Source organism: Brachionichthys hirsutus, unplaced genomic scaffold (genome assembly GCF_040956055.1).
Source record: "Brachionichthys hirsutus isolate HB-005 unplaced genomic scaffold, CSIRO-AGI_Bhir_v1 contig_372, whole genome shotgun sequence".
Taxonomy (NCBI): domain Eukaryota; kingdom Metazoa; phylum Chordata; class Actinopteri; order Lophiiformes; family Brachionichthyidae; genus Brachionichthys; species Brachionichthys hirsutus.
In genome coordinates, this window is record NW_027181186.1 from 1 (window position 1) to 9,466 (window position 9,466).

Sequence of the window (9,466 nt, forward strand, 5' to 3'; positions counted from 1 at the left end):
GATGCTCCATTCCTACAAGATTTAAGATCCCCCCCGTTGTGTTTGTGAGGCGTGAGCTGCCCTCCTGACCCTCCTTCTCTGGATTTTAGGTTCTCCTGCTGTGCTTCCTGGCGCTCATCCTGGCTTTGACGCTGCCGCAGAAGGAGAGCGTGGATGAGAACGGTAGGCGCCGCTGGCCGTTCGCTGCCTCCATCATCTATCTGGCGTATCTTTGACGAAGACACGGAATGCAAATTCCATCAGTCCATTCTTTGCGGGTCACAGTTCTGCTCGAGCCTGCGGACGAGAGGCGGTGTTACACCCTAGACGTGTCGCCAGCGCGTGTTTTTGGAGGCGGGCGGGAGGAAACCGGAGAACTCCACGCAGACACGGGGAGAGCACACAGATAGGATTCGAACCCGGCACCTTCTTGCTGTGAGGCAACAGCGCTAACCGCTACGCCACCGCGCCGCCCTGAATCGTCCAAACTAAAATGTTCTCCCAGATTTAAAGCAGCCAATGAGTGAAGATAGAGGAAGAAAGGTGTCGGTTTCCTTCATGTCGCCGGGTGGAAGCGGATGAAAGCAGCTGCCCGTGGAATGAGCCGGGCTCCTGTGCGGCTACCAGCACGCTGTCCGGACTACTGGATCCAGGCGGCGTCCCGAAAGCAAAGCTTGCTCAACATTCCGATCCCTGAGAAACTTTAAACAGTCCCTGTTTAGACCAGCGGTGCCGGCGGGTCCAGTTACCGACCGGCCAGGGCAGAAACAGAGGTGGAGGGGAAACTCCTGCTCGGGGATCCTCTCTCTCGGGGATCTTCCTGCTTGGGGATCCTGTCTCTTGGGGATCCTCTCTCTCGGGGATCTTCCTGCTCGGGGTTTGCGAGCACCAGGAAAACAGATTTCAGCGAGACAGGAATGCTCACCCCGCCGCTGTAGCGTCAGACAGCACAGTCTTTGTCGCAATCCCCCCCGCTTCCATTTCTGGGCAGCGGTGGCGGCTGTGGGTTGCTGTGACCAGGCTGGGATGGGCGGGGCCTGTTTCTCTCTACTCAGACTTCCTACCCCACTTTTCGCTCACCCCGACTCAGATTGTGTCACACTGCTAGAAAGATATTTTAGGAAACCAAAATGAGACACCCCACCTCCCCTCAGTTTTTGCTTTGCAGATGTTCTGTTAGCAGGTTTGTGCAGAAACTACCAGACGGATGTCAAACATGGTGGAATGGGGGGATGGGGGGGGGGGTCAGGGGTGAAGTCGTAAACAGCCATGTTTTCCTTATTTTAGTTTCTTTATATATAAACTTTATTACAGGCTCTAGACCCAATAGTAAAAACATACAACACAAAAACACAGCAAAACATCTTATTCAGGAGAGTCTTAACAGACACCAATACCAATGTTTCCATAGATATGATTGATATCTGACCGAGCTGCACCTGGGATTTGTGAGCATCAATATAACACTGTTTCTTGACTCATCAAGTCGGGACATGAACTTAAACATCAGGTTCCTCAAGAGGGCATGTAGAGTGCTTAGTCCTGAGTCACAAAAGAGCTTACTAGCACTGCTGCTCCTGGGCTTTTTCAGCAGTATCCTCAGGCAGTCATTATATACTACCTGAAGTTTGCGCAGGGTCTCCTTCTTATAGCGGACCCATAATGGGGCCGTGTACATAGGCGTGCAGTAAGCCCGAAACAAGCTCACTTTCACATCATCAGAACAATAATGGAATTTACGGACTAGCATGTTTGCTTGGACATACAACATCCGTCTCTGTCTATACATGTCAGCATCATCTTCCATCTTGTCTGTTATGATGTGCCCAAGGTATTTCACACAGTTAGATACACAGAGGGATTTATATTCTGATTCAAATCAAATTAAAACGTGCGGTTTTAGTTTGATGGGTAGCATTTAGCATCTGAGCCCTCAAAGACGGGGGACCTTTAGATGTTTAGCTCCTATAAATAAACTGTCTAATAAAGAAAAGCAATTTAGCATTTAGCCACAGACGAAGCAGCGATCCACTCGGCAAGAGAGAGAATTGGTTCTTGTTAATTGTATTTTTGATGTGACTCGCTGGTCAGTAGATTTTTAAGAATGGATCACATTCTCTCGTGGTGATGACATCACTGACTGCGCTCTCTTCTCCAATCAGGAGGGGATCTCTGGCTGCAGCAGGCCGGCGGTGAGCTCCAGGAGCCACAGTGTCCACCCGGGTAATAAACCACTCCTGTTTCTGCTGGTTCCAGTTCCTCCTCTGCTGCGTCAGCCTGCAGCTTTTTAGACTCCGCCCACAGTTGCGTTGCTGAGTTGAGCCCATTGTTCCCAGTACGAAGTTCTTAATGGACCACAGAGAAAGCAGATGGACTCACATGTTTAAGAACTGTGTAAACAACCCAAACACAACTCTCGTTTTTTTTATTACGGTGTTGGCTAAAAGAAATAACCGTCTCTATGGAAACCAGGCTAATGACTCCCTTCTGCTTTGGTAAGGGAGTCGCCCCAGACAGACTCGATAGGCTGTGGAAAGAAAAAAAAACCTCCTGCTACCAAAGTGAAGCTATTTTTGGCCTGAAAACGTCTTTAAACAAATTAATGTTGTCTGTATTTTGACATTAATATCACTCATTGCCTTTGTCTGTTCATTGGCGGTTCTTTTATCGAGTGATTTTGGTCGTTTAAAACTTAAACTCATGCACGTTCAACCAGAACCTCCATTCAAACTTTCAAAACTTTCTCAAGATTGTTCCACTTTTTCCACGTCATTCACCATTTTTACACAATCAGAAGTTAAATGTGGGAAATTATCAAAAATCTGTTTTCTGGCGAAAATCTTTGGGGAAAAAATTCCACTCCATCCTGCAATTATTGATATTGAAGCAATCGTGGTTTTGGTTTCGTCGGAGCACCAGGAGCACTGACAACATTCCCAACACTGTGTCTGCTTCGGAATGATTTTTTCCAGACATTTTCTTACGTAATCGAAGGATTTTCTCCTCCTGCTTGTGAAATGAAAGAGCTGCTTGTATCTGATTAGCACTTCCTGTCCGTGTTCCCACCCAGTTTTTCCCGCCCCCCTCTCATCCTGATCTCCCTGGACGGATTGCGGGCGAGGTACCTGAAAGACCACAGCCGCCACCTCCCTGTCATCAACAAGTTACGTAAGTCTCCCCCACCCCCCACGCTGTCGACTCCACCGTTTGCCCGGATCGCGGCGTCACTGAACGTTTCTTTGCTGCGTTACAGGAAGATGCGGGACCACAACTCCAAACATGAGGCCGGTCTATCCCACGAAGACCTTTCCCAACCACTACAGCATTGCGACTGTGAGTTTTCCGGTCAGAGGGTGCAACTTATTGGTCAGAAATGTAGAGTAAAGGTGCAAATCTAAATGGTAAAACCTGAACAGCAAGCCTCCAGTCATTGAGAGGCTTTTCCTGCAAGAGGCGGGTCTCTCCGGCGTTGCCGAGGCTACCGTTGAGGCCTAACAGCTTTCAGATGTCTGGAGGAGCAGCTGAGCTGGGTGGGCCGAAAAACCCAAACGCTGCAGTTCCAATAAAGCGCCAGCAGAAATACGGGCGCTACATAGGGGAGGAGGGAATCACTCAGACGACCCCCCGCCCCCGCCGAACTGCACAGCTCATCGATTGTGCGTTGTCCTGTGATTCCTTCAGGGTCTTTACCCCGAGTCTCACGGCATCGTGGGCAACAAGATGTACGATGTGACCCGAGACGCTTTCTTCAGCCTGAAAACCAAAGAGAAGTTCGACCCGAGGTGGTACCGAGGAGAACCGGTGAGTGACGGGTCCGAAGCCAGGCGCGTAGATCCTCGTCTTTTGTCTTTGTCGCACACCTGAGGAGGGGATTCAGGTGTGAGTGAGGAACGCACGCACACGCGTGAGTTTAGCTGCTGGGGATCGCCTCTCCCCGCGAGTCTGGCTGTAATTATCCTGCCGGTGCTGAAAGCCGGCTGCGGAGGCTGCCTGTTGCTCTTTAGAGGTGGTTTGTGGTTTTCGTTTCGAAAAGGGATGCCTCTTTAATCAGTCCTCGACCGTGGAACCGGCCGCGCTTCGAAACACGGCATGAAGATAAAGGAACTTCCCCTCGATTGCGACTGAGTGCGCCGGATCAACGAGGATAAATAAGATTCGGCGGAGTTGGTATCTGTCTTCCGGTACTTCTCCTTTACTTGCCACCTCCTTCCTATGTCGTCTCCTCTCCGCCTCCTCCTCAGGTGTGGCACACGGCCATGCGTCAGAAACTGAAAGTGGGGACCTACTTCTGGCCCGGCTCGGATGCACCGGTCAACGGCACCTTGCCTAACTACCACAAGCTCTATAACGGGTGAGAGTGATGCCGTAGCCTTCCAGAATTAATCAAACAATTTAGTGTGAATTTCAGTTCCTTTTAGGTTAAATTGCGGTAACTCTGCTTTTTTTTTTTTTTGGGTGCGCAGGAGCATCCCTTTCCAGGAGAGGGTGTCGACGCTGCTGGAGTGGCTCAGTCTACCTCAGGGAGAAAGGTATCACATCATCGTTCTGAATCTCACGTCATTGGTCACCATGAAAAAAAAAAACGCTCCGCTGAATGTTGCCATGGTGATTTCAGACCTGACTTCTACACCTTGTACCTGGAGGAACCCGACGCATCAGGGCATCGTCACGGGCCGGGCAGCGCCGAGGTCAGCCATCCGTTTGTTTAAATCATTTATGACTTTTATTCATTAAACTAGTTGCCGATACACCTTCTCTTATTCGATCAATCAGCTAACGATCAATCAGCTAACGATCAATCAGCGAAAGCTCCAGACGCTGCTTTTTGTCCTCAGGTTGTTCGGGCCTTGGAGAACGTGGACAAGATCTTGGGCCTGCTGATGGACGGCCTGCTGCGACGGGACCTGCACCGCTGTGCGAACGTGATCGTCCTGTCGGATCACGGTGAGAAACCCGGCAGTCGGATCAAGTTTGGAGTCGTTTTAAAACTCAGCCCGAGTAAAACCAAAATCATTTTTCCTCACAGGCATGGAGGAGGCTTCCTGCGACAAGGCGGCGTTCGTGTCGGACTACCAGAACGAAACGGACGACTTTACGGTCATCCAGGGCCCGGCCGCTCGCATCAGACCCAGCGACCTCCCGGAGAACTTCTTCTCCTGTGAGTTCCGGTTGATAAGACGCCGCCGTCCGGCCGTCCGGCGGCCCTGCAGCGCCGGCCGGTCTCGTCTGTGAGCAGCGTGGCTGAATTTGTCCTGTCTTTCTTTCCCCAGTCGATTACGAGGGCCTGGTGAAGAACCTGTCGGTATGCAAAGCATTCCGGATTATCTGCCCGATCGGCTCCACTTTAACCCCCCCCTTTCCTGCCGGGTGTTGATTCTCGTCTTCTCTGTGCAAAGTGCAAACTTTGTGCAAACTCTGAGCAGAAGATGAGGCCGTACCTGAAGGAAACCTCCCCAAGAGGATGCACTTCGCCAACAACGTCCGCATAGAGAGAGGACACCTGTATATGAGGGAGGGGTGGCAGGCCGCGCTGTGAGTCGCCCGCCATTCAATCAAAAAGGCAGAAACAGGTGCTGCGACCCTGCAAGCTGATTGGCGTGAACTTTTACATTCTGTCTCGACAGCAACGTGAAGGAGATCAAGTACTGCACCGGAGGATTCCACGGCTCAGACAACCTGTTCCCCAACATGCAGGTGGGAAGAAGGAAATGTACTTTCACGTCGCTCAAAGTACAGGAAATGTATTTAAGGAGAACGGCGCATGCAGAGAACAGATAGGACGTCTCCAAATTAGCGGGCTAACGGATTTAGCTTTTAACAATTTATTCTTCGGTTATTTTCATATTGGGTACCTCCAGGTTCGTAGCTCTGGACCTCCTCGTTTCCAGAGCAATCAAACGAGACAGACTCTCGAATCCACCATTTTTTGCTTCCACATAAGTCATTCCTCCTTTTCCTGCTAAAACCCCACAAACAGGCGACGCTGTAAATATAACCTCCGCTTTCGCCCGGCGCACAGAGGTGAGCGGTGTGTTTCGATATTTGTTTACTCACCTGCGACTACCTTTCAACCAGAATAACCCTAAAGTACATTTCAAGGTTATGAGAGTTCATAGAAAAACTTTATTGACACCGCATGCCGTTGCAACTTCCAGGCGATCTTCATCGGATACGGTCCGGCGTTCAAGTCCGACACCGTGGTACCGCCTTTTGAGAACATGAAGTATACAACCTCATGTGTGGTAAGTGCGTTTGTGTGTGTGTGTGTGTGTGTGTGTGTGTGTGTGTGCGTGCACGCACCAATTCCTTCGATTTGTGGCTTTTCCCGTTCTCCAGATCTGCTAAATATCCGTCCCGCTCCCAACAACGGGACCCACGGCAGTCTGAACCACCTCCTGAAGCACCCGGTTCACCTGCCGGGCCACCCGGCGCAGCTCTCCCATGACACGCCCTGCGATGCCGCTGGCCACGCCCCCGCCGAAGACGTAGGGTGCAACTGCGGGTTGCAAACCCAGGCGGCGGTACGCGCTAACGGCTAGCTGAGCTAACATGTTTTTGAAGACTCAAAGATTGCCGTTGAATTTAGAGCCTTCACCGTTACGACTGAGCGAATGCTAGCGTTTGAACACGCAAAATAAAGCTAGCATCGGCAGAATTTAACGTTAGCTTTGCTGACGAGTGTCTGTTTCTCTCCAGGAGGCGGACATGAACAAACATCTCCTCTCGGTCGAGCCCAGTGAGCTTTGTTTTTGGAAGGTTTTACGCCGACTTCATGGAAACCATTTTGTCCGGTCATCGCCGATCTTCTCCTTTAGGCATGAAAGCCATCTTGCGCCGCCTCCACCATCCGTTCGGCACCCCCCGGGTCGTCCAACCGGAGGCCACCTTCTGTGTCCTGCACCACGTCAGCTACCTCAACGGCTACAGCAAGGACCGGCGGATGCCCCTCTGGGTGTCGTACACCGTCCAGCCCCTGGTGAGCCGACGTCTAAACATGCCCCCCCCCCCCCCCCCAGTCTGGGGTCGGGGGTTGGCAGCAGACGATGAATCCCTTTCCTGAACAGCTGTTACTCGTCTTCCCAACACTCCTTCGCTTTCTCACTTTGCGGCGGAATTCTTTTGGTGTAAACTCATGACCTCAGTCAGTCGGATTCCCAGGAGACCGTCTGGATGATGGGCTCTGTTAAGTTCAGCCTGAAAGCTTGAATCGTGGCTTTGACAGTTCATCCACCGCCACGTGAGTTTGTTTTGATCAGGCAAAAACCAACAGATTGATTTTTGAAGGTTTTTGCGGAACGATGGATTCATTGTCAAGGGAAGAAAAATGTTGTTGTGAATCCAGGAGTTTGTTTGTTTTTTTATTATTTAAATTTCATTTTTCCCAAATTCCACAAAATCTGGGGAAAATAATTTGTTTTTAAAAAGAGGAGAATATAACACAAATAGTTTGCGAGCGCTATGCAAACAGAGAGCACAACGGCCTCGCTGACCCGCGTGCAAACAGAACCCAGCGTATCCGGTTCCAGGCTCCGCCACTGACCACTCCTCTCTCCCAGACCAGAGTCCAGCCCCTGAGCCCGGAGGCGGAGGCGTGTGTTCGGGCCGACGTCCGCGTCCCGCCGGCCGCCAGCCAGCTGTGTGCGCGCTACATAGGCGACCCGGCGCTGTCCTACGGCCTGCTGCACCCCCCCAGTGAGTGCCCGCGTTCAGCCTGCATGCGCGTGGAGGAGGTCACGACAGGAGGTCACGACAGGAGGTCACGACAGGACGCCGACTGAGTGTCGGAATTCCAGCTGTCAGAGGCGCCTTTTCATGTAAAAAAGCTCCATTACAAGCCGCCTCTAACGGACACGCTGCAGAGCCACTGTGTTTAATGACATTCAGGGCCCAGGTCGCGCCACAACAGGAAAGGGAGAAGGAAAATATATAAATGTATATAAATTATATTCTAATATATATTATTTTTAAACCATTTATTATCATAATTATTCTTCACACCCCTGCATTAGCTCACAGGTGTTGTCAGGATTATAATTAATTAAACTTTAGGACATTTGTAACTGCAGCTTTACCCCACACGCAGCAATCCTGTCGTTTCTTCCCACACCAGACCTGAGTACCAGCGGATCGGAGTCCGACTCGCTCATCACGACCAACATGGCTCCGATGTTCCCCGCGTTTAAAGGTACGTCTCACAAAACCTTTATCGCTTCCGGGTTTTCCAGCTGCGTCCACAGATGGGGAAAGGAATTCCCAGAGATGCGTGGGCTGAAAATGCGGAATGAGCGCTGGAGAGATACGGAATCCCGTCCAGACATTATGTCATGCTCTGCTCTGGCTAAATTGTTTTCTGAGAGCAGCTATTGGGGGGGGGGGGGGGGGTTATTCATTTTTATTCATAATATACGTCTCAAAGCCGACTTTATAAAGAGAGGCTGTACTTTTGGGTTCTAAAATTACACACTAGAAGCCCACGGATCCGACTGCTGTGATAATAAGGGTCTGCTGCGCTTTAATTTAGCTCAGTTCGGTCTGCAAAGCAAAATTAAAGGTTCAGTAAAATTATTTATTCCACATTCAATCCGCCTGCCATTCCGTCGGAGGCACCGGAAGTCTCTTCAAAATAAGATATACTTTAAGTCTATTATTTTGTAATGTGACCCAAACAATGGGAGAAGATCCGGTTAGTTAACGAATGCCTCCCCCTAGCGGTAGACTGCCGCACCTGCAGCGGAGAGGAGAGGAGGCAGGAATTAAAGATGTTTAGTCAGATGTTTTACTTAAATAAATAACACAACATATAAAATAGCTTCATATTTGCAGATAAAAAGTTTATAATGGTTTAAAGGCAGTAATTAAAGGAAGTTAACTGTGAAACGGTTCTGTGCGTCCGTTCCTTAAATACAGACGTTTGGACGCACGTACACGACACGCTGCTTCCAGAATACTCCCAACAGACGAACGGCGTCAACGTCCTGACCGGGCCGATATTTGATGTGGACTTCGACGGAAACGTTGACGCACTCAAAGCCGCTCCGGGGTGAGTCAGTCGCCCAGCAACGGGGCCGTCCAATGTCCTGGCTTTTTGTCCTTTGTCTCGTACACGTGGAGCTAGCGTGGCCTGAAGGAGGGAGGACGAGCGGTTACTCCGCCCGTCTTTGTGGAGCTGTGGCTAAAATTGGGAAACTTCTGTTTTACGTTTCAACTCCTGGAATGCTTGTTGTCGTTGTTTTTCCCCCCCAGGAACGAGGCTCCCATCCCGACACATTTCTTCCTGATCCTGACCAGCTGTGGGAATTCGACCTTGAGCCCGGTTAGCTGCGAGGGTCCCCTGAGGGCCAAGTCCTTCATCCTTCCTCACCGACCGGACCACACAGAGCGCTGTGCTGTGAGTCTCACCCCACAACGGCTTCAGTCTATCCTAGACAATGAGGTTTACCAGATCAATGTCGCTGCGTCTGTCTTCAGAACGGGTCCGACTTGACGT

At 50.6% G+C, this 9,466-nt stretch overlaps 1 protein-coding gene across 1 annotated transcript; it reads left to right on the forward strand.

Annotated features, from left to right (window-relative positions):
- Positions 1-89: 89 nt before the first annotated feature.
- Positions 90-9,462, forward strand: LOC137917381 (ectonucleotide pyrophosphatase/phosphodiesterase family member 1-like; the record flags this gene model as incomplete). The annotated part of the gene is given in 24 exon segments (XM_068760144.1): positions 90-162; positions 2,142-2,202; positions 3,050-3,147; positions 3,233-3,312; positions 3,661-3,780; positions 4,221-4,330; positions 4,443-4,508; positions 4,595-4,667; positions 4,815-4,923; positions 5,006-5,137; positions 5,250-5,281; positions 5,376-5,424; positions 5,427-5,511; positions 5,604-5,673; positions 6,135-6,195; positions 6,198-6,221; positions 6,316-6,500; positions 6,676-6,715; positions 6,795-6,955; positions 7,536-7,671; positions 8,090-8,164; positions 8,887-9,019; positions 9,223-9,367; positions 9,448-9,462. Coding segments are annotated over 24 exon segments (2,133 nt in total), but the record flags the coding sequence as incomplete, so codon positions are not given.
- Positions 9,463-9,466: the final 4 nt, after the last annotated feature.